The 17,909-nt window shown below is 46.5% G+C and overlaps 1 protein-coding gene across 1 annotated transcript in view; it reads right to left on the bottom strand.

The window, feature by feature from the left end:
• LOC147707531 (dynein axonemal heavy chain 5-like) overlaps window positions 1–17,909 on the bottom strand; it is a 1,425,553-nt gene that overhangs the window by 367,574 nt on the left and 1,040,070 nt on the right. Inside the window, exon 75 of the mRNA XM_086925656.1 lies at window positions 7,437–7,564. Within this exon, the coding sequence (XP_086781782.1) occupies window positions 7,437–7,564 (128 nt within the window). The remainder of the gene's footprint in view (window positions 1–7,436; window positions 7,565–17,909) is intronic.

Genomic DNA, 17,909 nt, shown 5'->3' with positions numbered 1-17,909 from the left:
ATTGGAGTGTTGTAGAATGGAGTAGGTTGGGTAGGGTAGATTGGAGTGGGGAAATTTGAGGTATACTGGAGGGGTCGGTTCAGGTAGATTGGTATCCTGTAGATTTGGGTAGATTGGAGTAGTTGGAGTGAGGTAGATAAAAGTAGATTGAAGTGGGGTAGATTGGGATAAATTGTCATAGCATAGATTAAGATAGTTTGGAGTGGGGTAGATTGTGGTGGAGTAGATTGGAATGCAGTAGATTGGAGTGGTGTTGTTTGGGGTAGATAGGAATGGGGTAAATTGGTGTAGAGTGGGTGGGCTAGGTTAGTGTAAGGTAGATTGGAGTAGGGTGGGTGGGGTAGATTGAGGTGATGTTGATCGGGTGTGGTATATTGGGGTAAAATGGAGTGGGTTAGAGTAGTGTAGATTGAGGCACATTGGAGTGAATTGGAGGGGATAGGTTGAGATAGGTTGAAGTGGTGTAGATTATAGTGGATTAGTCTGGGTAGACTGAAGTAGTTGAGTGGTGTAGGTTGGAGTAGAGTGGGTAGATTGGGAAAGATTGGTTGGGGTAATTTGGAGTGGGGTAGATTGGGGTAGATTGCAGTGAGGTAGATTGTAGTGGGGTAGAGTAGGTTTGGTGGGGTAGATTGGGGTGGCGTAGATTGATAGGGTGTAAAGGATTAGATTACAGTGGGGTAGATTGGGGTGGGGTAGATTGGGGTCTGCAGATTTGGGAGGGGAGAATGGGGTGGGAAGACTGGGGTGGGGTAGATTGGGGGTGATTGCGATGGAGTAGATTGCGGCAGGTTGGAGTAGATTTGGATGGGGTACACTGGGGTGGGGTAGATTGGGGTGGGGTAAATTGGGGTGTGTTGACTGGGGTGAATAGATTGGGATAGGTTGAGTGGGGTAGACTGGAGTGGGGTAGATTGAGGTAGGGTAGATTAGGGTGGGTAGAAAGGAGTGGGTTATATTGGCATGGGGTACACTGGGTAGATTGGAGTGGGGTAGCATGGGGTAGAATGGAGTGGGGTAGGGTGAGGTAGAGTGGCATCAAGTAGATTTGAGTGGAGCAAATTTTGGTAGATAGGAGTAGATTGAAGTGGGGTAGATTGGGGAAAATTGTAGTGGCGTAGATTGGGGTAGAGGGGAGTGGAGTAAATTGGAGTGGTGTAGGTTGCGGTAGATTGGAGTCGGGTAGATTGGGGTATATTGGAGAGGCATAGATTGGGGTAGATTGGAGTGGGGTAGATTGTCATGAACTAGATTGGAGTGGGGTAGAGTGGTAGACTGGGGTAGATTGAAGTGTAATGGATTGGAGTGGGACTGGTTTGGGTAGATTGGAGTGGGGTAGATTGGAGTGGGGTTGATCAGAGTAGGTTAGGAGGGGTAGGTTGTGATGGGGTTGATTGGGGTAGAATACAGTGGGTAGATTGGAGTGGGGTTCACTGGGGTAAATTGGAGAGAGGTGTATTTGAGTGGGGTAGACTGAGGTAGATTGAAGTGAGTAGGTTGAGGTAGACTGGAGTTGTATAGATTGTAGTGGAGTGGATTGGGTAGACTGGGGTAGTTGGAGTGGTGAAGGTTGGAATAGTATGGAGTGGGGCAGATTGGGAAAGACTGGAGAGGTAAATTGGGGTAAATTAGAGTGGGGTAGAGTGGAGTAAAATGGAGTGGGGTCGATTGGGGTATACAGGAGTAGGGTAGGGTGTAGATTGGAGTTGGTAGATTGTAGTGGGGTACAGTGGGGTAGACTGAAGTAGGTTTGGTGAGGTGGATTTGGGCGAGGTAGGTGGAGGTGGGGTAGATTGAAGTGTGGTAGTTTGGGGTGGGAAATATTGGGTAGAGTAGATTGGGGTAGATGGCGGTGGGATAGGTTAGGGTAGATTGGGCTGGTGTAAACTGAGGCAAATTGGGGTAGATTGTTGTGGGGTGCATTGGTGTGGGGTAGGATGGTTGTGGTAGATTTTGCTGGGGTATATTGGAGTGGGGAATATCGGAGTGGGGTAGATTGGAGTTGGTCGATTGGAGTGGGTAAGATTGGGGCAGTTTGAGGTAGATTGAAGTGGGGTAGTTGAAGTAGATTGGGGTGGGGTATATTGGGCAGATAGGGGTAGATTGGATTGTGGCAGATTAGAATGGGGTAGATTGGAGTGGGGTAGAGAGGGCTAAATTGGAGTGGGGTAAGGAAGGTTAGATTGGGGTAGATTAGAGTGGGGTAAATTGGAGTGGAGTAGATTGGAATAGATTAGAGTGGGGTTGATTGCGTGGGGTAGATTTGAGTGTGTTAGACTGCCGTAGATTGGGGTACATTGGATGGGTAGAGTGTGTTCAATTGGAGGGGGTTTAGACTGGAGTTGGGTAGATTGGTGTTGGTTGGGTGGGGTAGATTGGAGTGGGTAGATTGAGATGGATTGATGTAAATGGGAGTGGGTTAAGTTGAGATAGGTTGTAGTGGGATAGATTTGAGTGGGGTAGTTTGGGTGGACTGGAGTAGTTGGAGTGTGATGGATCAGAGTGGTCTAGTTTGGAGTGGAGTAAAGAGGGGTTAAATGGAGTGGGATAGATTGGTGTAGAATAGAGTGGCATATGCTGGAGTGGGGTAGATGGGGTAAAATGGAGTGGGTTAGATTGGGTGCGATAGACCGGAGGTAGAATGGGGGCGGGGTAGATTGGAGTGGGGTAGATTGGAGTGGGGTAGTTTTGTATTGGTTGGGTGGGGTAGATTGGGGTCACATAGACTGGAGTGGGTAGATTGCGGCAGACTGGGGTAGACTGGAGTGGGGTAGATTGGAGTGGGGTAGTTTGGGTAAATTTGAGTGGGATAGGTGGGGTAGACTGGAGTGGGGTAGATTGGGATATGTGGGGTGTGGTCAATAGGGGTAGACTAAGGTGAGGTACATTGGGGTAGGCTGGAGTGAGGTAGATTGGGGTAAACTGGGTGTAGGTTGAGGTAGACCAGAGTAGTTTTAGAGGGGTGGAGTGTGGTAGAATGGAGTGGGGTAGACAGGGGTAGATTGGAGTAGGGTAGTGAGGTAGATTGGAGTAGGGTAGACTGCAGCAGAATGAAGGTAAAATGCAGTTGGGTGGATTGTGGTACGATGAAGAAGGGGCGCTTTAGCACATGGAGGAAAGGGGAGAAGCAGTGCCATAAAGATTGAGGAGCATTAGTGCCATGAGGATGTGGAAGCATTATTTTTTAATTTTGTTTTTTTTTAAATGTTGTCCTCATTCGCCAATACCTATAACGCGCTGACCTTCTGTACATTACCCTTTCCCAATGGGCTAGGATGACATGGGCTCCTCCCTCGGATTCTATCGGTCCCATCAGCCCAGATCCCGGAGGGGTGTATTTTTCAGATCAAAAGGCACTTCCTATCGATTGGTTTGGGGAGGTCAGGTATCACTCCAGATTGATAAAAAGACCCTGTGGACCCTCTCAATGCTCCGTAAGCCATGGGTATATCCGATTTGGTCCAAGGAGTGCCCAGTTGGCATAATCATAGGACCATACAAAAAAATAAAAATTTATTTTAAAATAAAACTCATCTCCACTGCAATAAGAAGTCCCAGTATGCAGTCTTTTTCCTGCTACATACTCTGCCATATCCATTTTAGATGTTTCATACAAAGAAGTCAACCAGCCCGGTGAGTGGGGGGGGGGGGGGTCAGAATCTACCCATTGTTTATTTACATATTTGTCTTCTCGCCAGTAGAATTGAGTAAAATAAAAGGAGTCTGGCTGGACCATCAACCTCCTGTTCTATGGCCCAGTACCAGTAGGAAACTTCCTTTTTACCTGCTGGCCTTTCCACAAGCTGTTGCTTCCAACTAGTTCCTTCCTTTATATTGTTTTCCTTTTTTAAGCTAGGAATGTATCCAACTATGTAACTGGATGTATTTGAATCTTGAAAGGTCATTGCTCACTATCCTTTCTAGATCTACCCATAGGATAAGTGTATTATTGCTGACTAAATCTCCCCATACTTTGATTCCAGCGTCTCTAAGTGGAATAGCCAGCCGATCACAAAGACTTTCTGGGGAGCCTGGAGGTTCCCAGAGTGGTGTCAGTTTGGAAAAATAGCTAAGACCTGTCACCTTCCTTAATGATAACCACATCCTAGCAAACCCCTGCAGGACCTTAAGTTTGACTTTTTTAAAGAATTTTTAATCACTGAAGTTGTACATAAACCCATCTGCTTGCAGCCCCGTCCCTTCCAGCATGGCCAGAAACAAAGCTCCACTCCCTTTATCACTTGGCGTTTTCAATAGCATATGAGAGTGAGTGAGTTGAAATGCCCAAGCATAGAATTGTAAATCAGGTAACACCAGCCCCCCTTTTTCCCTCCTACGTCTTAGTTTCTTCCAAGCGATTCTGGTAGATCTATATGCCCAGATAAAGGAATTGATTTCTCGTTGGAATTTACCTATAATATCTTTATCAAAATGGAGAGGTATTGTGTTAAAAAGAAAAGTGACCCTAGGCAGTATAGCCATTTTGTCTAAGTTAACTCTCCCCTGAATGGATAAGGGGAAGTGCACCTATGACTTCATTTGTTTGTGACAATCCCGAATGGTTTGTGATAGATTGATATCTGTCAGTTTAATAATGTCCTGGGTAATTGTGATCCCAAGGTAGCGCACACTGCGGCTAGTCTGGTATGCAGGGTTCGGGATATTCCAAGTCATAGCTTCTGTCTTGCCAACGTTTATCTCGTAACCAGAGACCCTACCAAACTCCTCCGCCAGTTTGATTACTACCGGGAGAGTTCTATCTAGGTCTGCTGGCAGTATCAAAATATTGTCCGCATACAGGGCTACCCTTCTCTCCCAATCCCCATTTCCGAAAGATTCAATATCAGGGCTGTCCCTAAATTTCTGTGCAAATGGTTCAATATTCATATCGAACAATAGGGGAGAGAGAGGGCAACCCTGTCGGGTTCCTCTAGTTATACCAAATGGCTTTGTGAGAGAGCCATTCACCAGGAGCTTAGCCGATGGAGATTTATAAATCGACTGTATAGCCCGGCAGAATGTTATGTCCAGGTTGAATTTCTCCATGACTTCCGATAGGTAAATTCAATTTACTCTATCGAAAGCCTTGGTGGCGTCTAGAGTCAAAGCAGCAAGGGGTAGCAAGTGTGTGGAGGCTATATCTATTGCACTGACCAGGTCATAAGCGACGTCTGCTAACTGTCACCTTATCACAAACCCCTTTTGATCGGGGTGAAGAATGTCTCTGACCACCTCCCCCAATCTAGTAGCCAAAATAGTTGTATAGATTTTATAGTCTGCGTTCAATAGCGATATGGGCCGATAAGACCCACAGCTAGAGGGGTTTTTACCCGGTTTCAGAATAAGGACTACAGTAGCATTATTCCATGTTGCCGGTGGACAAATTCCACCCATAAAGATTTTATTAAATAGAAGAGCCATTGTTGGTATTAGACTCTCTCCAAGTGCACAATATAGTTCTATTGGAAGCCCCCCTTACCCCTTTTCCCACTTGCTAATGCTTTCCTCACTTCTTCTTGTGTAATGGGCTGCCCCAAATCCAGTTGTTGTTTGGAGCTAATAGGTGTTAGAGTGATATTCTCCAGACAAAGCTTTGCCTTGGATTTATCGTCTGTGGAAGCCTCCTTACATATCTCCTGGAAATAGTCCAGGAAGGCCTCTCCTATACCTGCATCTGAAAAAATGGGGGGTTCTCCATTACCCACTGAGTTCTCCTTAATGTGGTTCCGGAGGTGGTCTGCCTTGATTTTCCAAGCTAATAGTTTACGAGCTCCTTCCCCATACTCAAAGTGGGCCATCTTGCTCACTTCCCACCTGCGCATAAGCCGCCCCTGGAGAACCGACTCCATTTGTTCTTTCAATTTCCTACTAATTTCCGGATCTTCCTTCTGTCCGATTCCCTCTTGAGCATTTAGTTTTATTTCCACCTTCCTCATTTCTTCCTCCAAGCCCATGATCTCTTCTCTATATTTCTTGTATCTATAGCTTGCCCTGTTGGTTATTATACCTCCTCAAAAAAGCCTTGAAAGTATCCCAAACTGTAGAGATGTCAACAGTTCCCAAGTTGATCTCTAAAAATTGGTTTGTTTCCCAAGAAAGGAAACTCATCTCATTTTCTTCTAGTAGGAGAGTACGATCAAAAGACCACCCTCTAACCTGTTGAGTACCTAGGCTCTGTAACATCAATAAAATACAGGAGTGGTCTGACATATGCGATGGCAGATATGTTATATCCTTTACTTTATCTCAAGTGTATAACTAATCAGTATGTAGTTGATTCGTGACCTGTGTTTATACTTAAGATTCCTAAACAATACACCCATCTGTTGCCCGGATGTGGAAGCATTATTGTTATTAAGTGTACATTCCTCTCTATTATCAAAGGCTCGGAAGCCGATTTGTTTTGAAAAGTGAAAAAAAGACTTTTCCAACCCAGGACACATTTATCCCATAACTAAACTATCCAGTTTCAAATGCTTGGCAGCTGTTTTAAATTAGGTATTTTGGTAAACAAATGATCCATTTTGAATCATTTTTGTCTTTGCATACATTTTATGTTGCTCCAAGCAAATAACTGCAATCCATTTCTTACTAGTCCGTAACTGCAATCTTGAGAAAGCTGTTCCAAGGTTCATTTGCATGCCCATAATGCCATGGGCTCTGATTGCCAGTTTAAGCTGCTTCCTCTTTTTCAATTGTCTTTTAGCCACACCAGAAATATGTTTGAAAGTTGTCAGTTGACAGCCCTGAGTGACTCGGTAGCAGGCCCTAGCTTTCAACATCACTCTCACTTTATGTTTTGATGTAGTTCACGTTGTGCCTGGAAAACACTGCTGCTTCTTCCGCTTGCTGATCTCACAGGTGTGAAGTGTGGGGTGTTGTGGGAAGCAACATGGAATACCAAGTCAGTGGCATTTGCTTGTTGTTGTAAAAGAAATAAAAACGCAACCTAAGTAGCAGGCATGTATGCAGTGTTTAAACAGATTAAAGTTAGGCGGCAGGGTAAGTAAAGAATAAACGGGGTAGGAGGGTGAGACAGAAAAGAAGCAACAGGGATGGGGTGGGAAGGGAAAAGAAGCAACAGGAATTGGGGGCATGTGGGAAAGGAGAAAAGTGAGTGAAAACAGAAGCACACTTATGGAGTGGTTCAACACAATTTATCAAGTAGCTCTGAAAACGGGAGAAGTGGATGGACATAAGTACTTGGTCCATGCTCTAGGGGAGGGTCAAACCCAAGAAGAGGCATGATGCATGCATGCTATGACAAATGGGAACAAAGGATGTGAGGGTGACATTGAAGCAAACAAATGGTGATCTAAGGCCAGGCTGTAGCCCACTAACTGTAAACAACATGTCTCGAAGAGACGGCGCATGCGTGGTCTAGCAGAAACCTAAAAAACAACCTTCAATTTTTTTGTGCTGACATGATTACTTACGAGGTGCAGCGTCTTCAAGCAAGGATCCTTCTCCAGTAACCCCTTGTGAGCCTTCTTTGGCTTTTGCAAGGTAAGACTCAACATCCTTCAAGGTCTGAGTTGGCAGCCCATCCTCCAGCTTAGCAACACTAATAATTAGAAAATAAAATACAGACACGAAGTGAAAGATATTTCAAAACGATGTTATGATGGTCTAAGTAGCAAACCAGCATGTTTGGGTTAAACATGATAACAAATGCTAAACAAGATTCTCTCAACAACATAAAAAGCATTTGCTCATGATTAATAACATTTTATTATTTACTGTGATGCAAACTGCAGTTGATCACTTGCAAGTGTTTCAATAGACACAGTTACTAGTATATTGTTTTTTATGCTTTATAAGGAAATGTGTAGCTGCTTCTTGCTGTACCACAGTGCCCCTGGGTTTCAGTAGGCATTTCCCCATTAGGAATCCTGAACAAAACATAAGGGCAATTTACTTATAATTCATGCAATATGTTTTAGCCATGTTGAACACCAGCGTGGCTGCTGTTCAGCATGGCAAAAAGGTAGTGGGATAAAGGAGAGTGTAGTGAAGTGTCATAAAGTGGAGTGCTATGGAGTGGCATAAAGAGTAGGGGAGGAGCGTAGAGAGTAGTAGAGTAGTATAGAGCTGAATGAAGGAGAGTGTCATGGAGCGGCATAGCGTGGTGTGGAGTGGAGTGTTGTGAAATTCTAAAGTGAAAGGGCATAGAGTGGAGTAGAGATGAGTGGAGTAGAGTGTCAGAGTGGAGTAGAGGATTATAGAATGGAGTGTCATAGAGTGTCCTACAATGATATAGAGCAGAGTGGAGTGGCATAAAAGGGTGCTGAGTAGACTGTTGTAGATAAAAGTGACATAGAGTGGAGTAAATTGTTGCATAGTGGAGTGGCATAGAGTGGAGTAGTGAAGGAGAGTGGGTGGTATAGAGTGGAGTAGAGTGTTGTAGTGTCAAGTGGAGTGGCATAGTGTGTCAGAGTGGAGTGGCACATATTGGAGAAGTGAGTCGTAGAAAAGTGTGGAGTACAGTGGCATAGAGTTGCATAGAGGGAGTTGCATAGAGCATCATAGAGTGGAGTTGTGCTGTAGAGTGGCACAGAGTGGAGAGAAGAGTGTTGAAAGTGGAGTGGCATAGAGTGAAGTGAAGTGCCAAAGTGGAGTAGAGGTTAATGATGTAGAGCAACAGAGTGGGGTGATTCGTTGCGCCTAATAAATAAAATTTAAAAAAAGAGTGGAGAGTGGACTATAGTGAAGTGGCTTAAATTACAGTAGTGCAGAGTAGATTGTGTAGAGTGCGTTGGCTTTGAGTAAAGTAGTGCAGAATCCATTGTCATAGGGTGCAGTGACAAAGAGTAGAGCGATGCAGAGTAGTCTGCAGTGGCATAGAGTTCAATGCCTGGAGTGGAGACGGGCAGAGTGGATCAGAGTGTCGTAGAGTGCAGTGAAGTAGAGTGGATTTTTTCAAAGTAGAGGGAAGCTGAGTAGAGATCAGTGGCATTGAGTAGTGTGGCATAGAGCAGAGTGGCACAGAGTAGAGTTGCAATTACCTCAGTGACGGAGAGTGCAGTAAAGGAGTATGACACAGAGTAGAGTGGCAAAAAGTAGAGCGATGTTGAGCTCAGTGGCAGAGAGTACAGTGACTGAGTAGAGTGACACAGAGTAGAGTGGCATACAGTGCACCAGTGTAGAGTGCATTGGTGCAGAGTAGAGTGGCGTAGACTGTAGTGGCATAAAGTAGAGTGTTGCAGACTAAAGTACAGAAGCGTACACAGAAGTGGTGCAAAGTAGATTGACGTACAGTGTATTGGTTTTGAGTAAAGTGTTATAGAGTGCAGCAGAGTAGAGTGCAGTGGCATATAGAGTGCATTGGGATGGAGTGGAGCCGAGTGTAATAGAGTGACGTAGAGTAGATTGTTTCAAAGTAGAGTGAAGTGGCATAGAGTGCAGTGTCAAAGGGGCATATTATCAAGGACCGGTGTTAAAATTATCGCTGTTTTATCGGCAGGAAACTGCCGATAAAACGGCGATAATGGGCTTGATAATATGTCCTTGTTAATTCCCATAGAAGCCCATGTTCTTGTGTTAACATGGGCTTCTATGAGAATTAGCACGGGCGTATTATCAAGCCCATTATCGCCGTTTTATCAGCAGTTTCCTGCCGATAAAACAGCGATAATTTTAACACCGGTCCTTGATAATATGCCCCAAAGTGTAGTGGTGCATAGTAGAGTGGTGTAGAGTAGAGAACCATTGAGTGAAGAGGTGTAGAGTGGAGTGGTGCCGACTAGAGTGCAGTGTTGTGGAGTGGTGCAGAGTGGAGTGAGGTGGGGTCAAGTGGATTATGCATGGTGTGGAAGCGCACTGTCATTACAGACAACACATCTTCAATTGAAATTACCATTACATTTGCACAGACATACAGTTTTACTAATAAAAGTATAAAGCCCACAAACAATGTGTGGAAATGTCATCACCTAGTGTATTGATTTGTTTTGGTCGTATTCAAATATTTGCTTTCACCACACTTCAGAATTACCAAAAAATTTTGCTTCATTTGTGTTTTCCATATTCTGAAATATCGGCACAGTTCATTTACAGACATTCAAATGTTGTTTGTGCTAGAAATAAAAATAACATTGTACAGCACACCTGAGAAGCTAACTAGAAAAAATAAATTACATACTACAGTCTTTTTCTCTCACATGGGTACCCAGCAGGATTGTCACAAACAATCCTCTGTCTTTGAAGCTAGAGAAAGAAGATAAACACCAAGCTCCCTGGAAGACAGAGCCTGAGATCTGGCCTCGGTCTTTGAATGCACAGCAAATGTGACAAGATAAGAATAGGATGTAAAGGCTTGTTTAAATTCAGTACTGGTGGAAGAATACACTAAACAGGGTTTGAGCAAGGGAAGGGACAAACCCAAGCTGGATGGCCTAAAACAAATAAAACCATAATATAGAAAGCAAACATGTGATTTACAAACCACAAAGCCAATTTTAAGCAATGGGAGGAATGCATTCCCAGAGAAGATTTTAAAATGTTCCCAAGATGTTGCTAGCAAACCTGACAGCGCAGGTAGCCTTCGAGCTAAAAGGTATTGTGAATTTTACTGCCTTTTCAAAATGCAAAAAATTCTGAATCTCTCCTGTATTTAAAGGATGTCTCTATGCCATTACTGTGCTCTCATGTGGTGAGCGATACCTAGTTATCTACAGGCTGAAATGAGGATACCTTTTCGGGAAATTTACTTTGTATTTGAGGAAATGAAACGGGTTGAGATGTACAGTGAAGCAGAGTGACAGCTGATTAAGACTTCCCAGGCAAGTGGAATAAAACAAAATATATGTGGATTGGGTTTGTGATGAGTCTTTACTCAGTATTCAGCAATGCTCATTCCTGGTAGGTAATGTGCCATATTTAACATTATATAGCGCATTCCTGTCCTCCTCTTCTGCTAGCGCACAATGCAGCCGTGGTCCGTGCAGGTAACAGCGGGATAGGGGGATTTCGAGGGACGATGTTGAGGGGAAATCAAATAAATATTAATTTCCCTCGGCATTGTCCCTCAAAATCCCCCCTTACCCGGCCCCAGCACTGTTACCTGCACGGACCGCTGCTGGCACAATGTGCTACCTTGGGCCAATGCAAGCACCCTAGCACCCTGGAGCAAGGGTGCCTCCGCTTGCAGGAATGATTGTTTTGTGCAGGAAGGGTTCCTTACTGTACAAGAACAATCCTCTGAGACTTTTTCCTCTTTCTACGTGTGCTGCAGCATGCAGCACATGTACAGAGGAAAAAGAACAAATAAATAAAGATATTTCTCCTTGTTACATCTCCCCTGGGAAGGCGTAGCATTTTGACGCATGCCCAGGTCTATCACTAATGGTAAATCTGGGAATGCGCCAAAATCCATGGGTGGATGTGCCTCCCTGAGGCAGAGTAACGCAGGGTAGCAACCAGCGCTGCCTTGCGTTACTCCAGATTTACCGAGCACTGCAAGACCACACGCTGTGGCCTTGTGCTGCTTGATACATCTGACAATAGAGCTGTGTTGCCCTTAAGTTTCCTTACATGATGCAAAGGCAACGCAACACTATGACAAATCTAGCCCTCAGTCCTTTCAAAGTGCACACTGGAAGTATACATGGTATTCAGACAGAGGGGGTAAATAATACTGGTAGAGCGACAAGCAGGCCTACAGGGTGGCAAAGAGAGAATGAGAGAGAGAAAGTAAAATGATAGATAATGTAAACAAGAAGAGAAAGATATGGGAAAAGGAGCAATAGAGGTGGTCTTGCAACACAGAGAAAGTAAGAGATAGAGTACACCAGACAGACTAATATGGTAGCAGGAGGAAGATGGGGACTAGATATTTATGTGCAAGGGGACGGATGGACAGACATGAATATAGGCAGGCAGGCAGGTAGATAGATAGATAGATAGATAGATAGATAGATAGATAGATAGATAGATAGATAGATAGATAGATAGATAGATAAAGAGATAGATAGATAGATAGATAGATAGATAGATAGATAGATAGATAGATAGATAGATAGATAGATAGATAGATAGATAGATAGATAGATAGATAGATAGATAGATAGATAGATAGATAGATAGATAGATAGATAGATAGATAGATAGATAGATAGGAAAAATCCAAATCCCACACTGCCATCGTGTGGCCATTATTTTTGATGTTTCAAGTAAAGCTGCATCTTACTGGCGCATGTAAAATTACTCATATGTTGAGCTTCGCTGATAGAAAAAGGACGCAATAAGAGACGAAAGCGGTAACTGCGCCACATGGTTTTGGCAGTAAAATTTAAATGAGGCCGTTAACGTAATGAACAATGATTATCAAGTTACATGGGCTTAAATGTGACTCTGTCACACACATCGCATTCGAAATCTAACATAAACCATATCGTCCAATAATGAACTCGTACCAAAACTTCTCCACGCCGCTTCTTTTACAACACTCTTAAGGACCAGCTCGCCTGCTTCCTAACTTTTACCCCAATAACTCCACTAGATAAAATACCGCCCAAGTTTAGATAGCTCTCATGATTTACAGTTGCTTTTTAGGTCTTGACTATAGAGACCTATTGGTTCCAATAAATGATATATACATAGAGTGGAATTTGGGTAGGACCTTTGCTCATGATTGGATGGCTTTGCTTCCCTGGTATTGATTCGTGGCTTTCCTGCCTGTTCCTGTGTTGATCCCTTACAGGAGCACTTCCATTTCACGGTGTTTGAATGTTTGGTGTATTCGTCCACTGCTGACGCCAGACTTAGCCCTGCAGTGCATTTGAGGGACTGTTCCATCTCCCCTTCTCTCTCAGTGCTTCTTATTCCCCATGTCGTTTAGCCTCTCCCTCGTTTTAGCCCACAACCCCATATGCAACCCCACCCTGAGTCCTCTTAAACTTCTCCACACTGCAAATGTTTTCACTCCCCAATGCACTATTGTCAGGCAGCTATCTTCAAATATTTTTTGACCATTTCAAGGTATCCGCCTATGCACGCACATGCTCATGCATCCATGGAAGGCATCTTTAAATGACTTCGTTTTATTTTTAAAAACATGTCCGCTGTGGAGGCATGCACATCCACATCGGCTACTTATGATTACATTTATTTTGACAACCCCCGTTCAAAGGTTGCCAGCATGTATGGATGTGAATTCGTGACACCATCTACGAAAAAATCCAAAAAGCATAGGCAAACCCAATCGGATTCATGGCTAAAACCTAGTGACTTCGCCAACGCTTATTTCTTCTGATATTACAGTGACCCATTAACAGTGCTCCCGTAGCGGCCCGCTCTGAAACAAGACAAATCCTGTTTTCCCACCGGACTTTTTAGGTCTCGTATAAGTCATCGCGTTAGCGATGCTTAGGTGAGATATTAAGTAGGGGCTTTCAAAATTGCTCCCAAAGTGCGGATCGGGTACAGTGCATGTGCACCATTTGTCAGCCTCATTAAGCGCCTGAGATCACTTTCGCCGGCAATCACTTTAGCAGCGCCCCTTTGATGTTCTCCTTCAAAGAACATCAAAGAACATATGTTACTTCGCCCGTGAAAACTTTAGCAGCTTTGATGTTCTCGTTCAAAGAACATTAACATTAAAGAACGTTGTTGTGTTAATGCTTTGCTGCGCCCGTTTCACTTACAATGTGCTTTCTCTTTCCACAAACTCGATGTTTGTGTTCCTTTATTTTGAGATGCTTTTAGTATTAATGTCACACAAACATCCCCCCACACACACACACACAACCCCCCCCACACACACACAACCCCACACACACACAACCACACACACACACAACCCCCCACACACAACCACAACCCCACACACATATAACCCCACACCACACAACCCCCCACACACAACCACAACCCCACAGACACACACACACAAACACAACCACAACCCCCCCACACACACACCCCCCACACCCCCACACACACAACCCCCACACACACAACCCGCCCACACACACAACCCCACACACACAACCTCCCACACACACACGCACAACCCCCCGAAACACACAACCCCCCCACACACACAATCCCCTCCACACACCCACACAAACCCACAAGTACACAACACCTACCCACACAACCCCCCACACACACAACCCCACACAACCCCCACACACACAACCACACACACACGCACAACCCCCCCACACACGCAACCCCCCCACACACACAACCCCACAACCACACAAACCCACAACCCCACACACACACACACAACCCTAACAAACAACCCCACACACACAACCACAACCCACACACAACCCCACACCACACAACCCCCACACACAACCACAACCCCCCACACACACACAACCCCACACACACAACCACAACCCACACACGCAAAACCCCACACCACACAACCCCCACACACAACCACAACCCCACACCACACAACTCCCCCACACACAACCAAAACCCCACACACACACACAACCCCCCAAACACAGCCCCCCACCCCTCCCACACACACATACAACCCCCCCACACACACAAACACACAACCCCACCCACACACAACCCTACCCACACACAACCCCACACACAACCCCACACACACACACAACCCCACACACACAACTACACACACATACCCACACACACACACACCCACACACAATCACACACACACAACCACACACACAACCACACACACACAACCACACACACAACCACTCACACACACACAACCACACACACACACAGCCACACACACAACCACACACCAGGATAGCAAAACATAGCATAGCAAAACAAAACATAGCATAGCATGACAAAAGATAGTATAGCATAACAAAACAAAACAAAACATAGCATAACAAAACACAACAAAACATAGCATAGCAAGACAAAACATAGCATAACAAAACAAAGCATAGCATAGCATAATAAAACACAACAAAACATAACATAGCACCACAAAACATAACATAGCATAACAAAACAAAGCAAAGCATAACAAAACATAGCATAGAATAACAAAACACAACAAAACATAGCATAAGAAAACATAGCATAGCATAACAAAACGTAGCATAACATAGCATAGCATAACAAAACATAGCATAACAAAACATAGCATAACAAAACAAAGCATAACATAGCATAACAAAACATAGCATAACAAAACAAAACCTAGCATAACAAAGCATAGCTTAACAAAACACAACAAAACATAGCATAACAGAACATAGCATAGAATAACAAAGCATAGCATAGCAAAACACAACAAAACAGAGCATAGCATAAAAAACACAACAAAACATAGCACAACATAACATAGCATAGCATAACATAACATAGCCTAAAAAAACAAAGCATAGCATAGCAAAACTTAGCATAGCATAATAAAACACAACAAAACATAGCATAACAAAACAAAACCTAGCATAACAAAACAAAGCACAGCATGGCATATCATAACAACAAAACACAACAAAACATAGCATAACACAACACAACATAGCATAGCATAACAAAACATAGCATAGCATAACAGAACACAACAAAACATAGCATAACAAAACAAAACATAGCATAGCAAAGCATAGCATAACAAAACAAAACACATGAGGCATGGCTTGGTAAGCCACGATGGCGGCGGTGTTTTGCTGAGGCTCCGCGATCGGGCTTGCATCCTGCCGGTTTCCAGGGATCGCCGTGAGCCTCAGCCAACAAAACGGTGACCGACGGAAGCGGCCACACCAGGGGCTTCACTCGAAAGAGCCGTGACCGCTGCTGAAGTGCGGCATCAGCGAGGGGAAACTTTATCTGCCGGAGCGGGGAGCCGGACCGCAAGATGGCGGCCGCGTCCCCGACCTTCTAGACCAGAGGCGTCTGCACCCTCGTTGCCGGACCGGAGACCCCGGGGAACACGCGCACAGATCGGGGCTGCGGAGCTCCTGGCAGGGCGGCGCGACTGACTCCCGGAGGCTTGTTCGGCACTGGGCTCGCCGCGGCGGGCGCGCATCGGCGCAAGATGGCTGACGCCGGACCGGACCCTCGCCCCACCAGCACTTCTGCCCGGCTGGATGCCGGCCCGGCCACTGAGCACTGAGGGACGCCAGCAAGCACACCACCATCGCGGCGCCCGGACCCTCCTGCGACGGAGCATCTCCTGACGGGTGGTGAGTGCCGGCTCCCCCCTTCCTCCCTGGGGACCCCCACCGCTACCTCCCCAGTGGCCTCCAGCCCCCCCCTGAGACCCCCAGCGGTCACCCTACACCGCACGTCCTGGGCGGGGGACCGAAGCAGCATTGACCTCCCTGGCGCAGCAGACAGCTCTGCTAATCGGGCTGCCTGACCTCAACATGGCGCCCGGAAGGGCTTAGGTGCCGGGCCTGGTCCGGGCTTCCCTACAGCGACGGCGGCGGTGACCCGCCCTCCGGGACACGGCGGAGGCACACCGCAATAAGACCAGCGCCTCACCACCACGGTCCCACAGGCACCCTACACTCAGCCCACTCTACCTCGACTCCCGCCATAGACTGTTCACAGCCTCGAGGGGAGGGGTGTGCAGTTGGCCCCATACCACGTCAATAGCCTGCTGCCGTGAGCCTGCAGACGCCAACGCAGGCCCCACCACCGAACCGGGGGACCCCGAGCAAGCCCAGGGGTACCCTGACTGCCACAAGAGACTGCTTCCTTGACCCCCACAGGATTGACCCTCGACCCACCTAACCGTGGCCTCCGGACCCCACGACGCCGCGGCGCCCTCTCCCACAGCCCAATGGGGAAACCAAGGGGCACGCAGGTGACTGCCGTCCCTGAAACGGCCATCGAGAAAATGCCGCACACAAGGCCATGGACCCAGGCAAACACGCCAAACGCGGACCCCACGCTATCGGCGAAACTGGATCAGGTACTGGCGGCTATCGAAATGTCCTGGCTCTCTATGGAGGAACGTCTGGGCGCCCTGACGACGGACATCAGCCTAATCCGCGACGATCACCGCAAACTGGTGGATAGAGTGAAGGAGGGAGAGCGAAACGTGGCGGCGCTTCAACCCACGGTGAAAGCGCAAGAAGCAGACATGAAGGAAGTCATGCGCCGAGTGGCGGCCCTCGAGGAGCGCACCATCGATTTGGAGGGACGCTCAAGACGCTGCAACATCCGCGTCCTGGGACTGCCGGAGGGGATTGAAAACTCGGACCCGCTGACCTATATGGAATCATGGACCAGATCGTTTACCCCCGAATCGGAGCGGTCAGTGTTCTTCTCAATCGAAAGGGCACATAGGGTCCCAGCCCGGAAGCCCAAGCCGGGCCTACCCCCACGCCCTATGCTGGCTAAGTTCCTACATTTCCGAGACCGGGATGCGGTGCTTCGCGCGGCCCGGGTGGCGGGCCCCTTGCAAGTGGAAGACCAGCAGGTCATGGTGTTCCCAGATTATGCCCGCGAGGTACAACAGCAACGCTCGACCTATCTGGAAGTTAAAAGGCGTCTCCGCGAAAATGGTCTTCTATACTCCCTACTGTTCCCGGCCCGCCTTAAGGTGCTTCATAACGGGAAATCCATATTCTTCACCACGGCGGAGGAAGCACAGGACTGGGCGGAATTCCACTGTCCGTTGATCCCCAAGCCCGGTCCCCTGCGGAGACAAAACAATGACTTACGACGATCTAGAAGGCGAGGCGTAAATCGCACCCGGACAGACACCTCCAAGAGTCAAGCATCCTCACCCTCGGGCTCACCCGATCTCACGCAAATTATGCAGGAGCGACGGGACGCCCTACGGGCGGTGACCGAACTACACACTTCTCCTCCAGCCTCGGACCTGGAAAGCCAACCACACCTGTTCACCCCTGAGAAGGACCGGGACAGTGATGGCACAATGTCAGGATTTGGTCCGATTTCATCTCCCCTCCTTGCGGTGCACACAACGGACGCTA

Source organism: Lissotriton vulgaris, chromosome 6, assembly GCF_964263255.1.
Source record: "Lissotriton vulgaris chromosome 6, aLisVul1.2, whole genome shotgun sequence".
NCBI classification, from domain to species: domain Eukaryota; kingdom Metazoa; phylum Chordata; class Amphibia; order Caudata; family Salamandridae; genus Lissotriton; species Lissotriton vulgaris.
The sequence above is the reverse complement of the archived record's forward strand: the minus strand, read 5'-3'. Positions and strand labels throughout refer to the sequence as shown.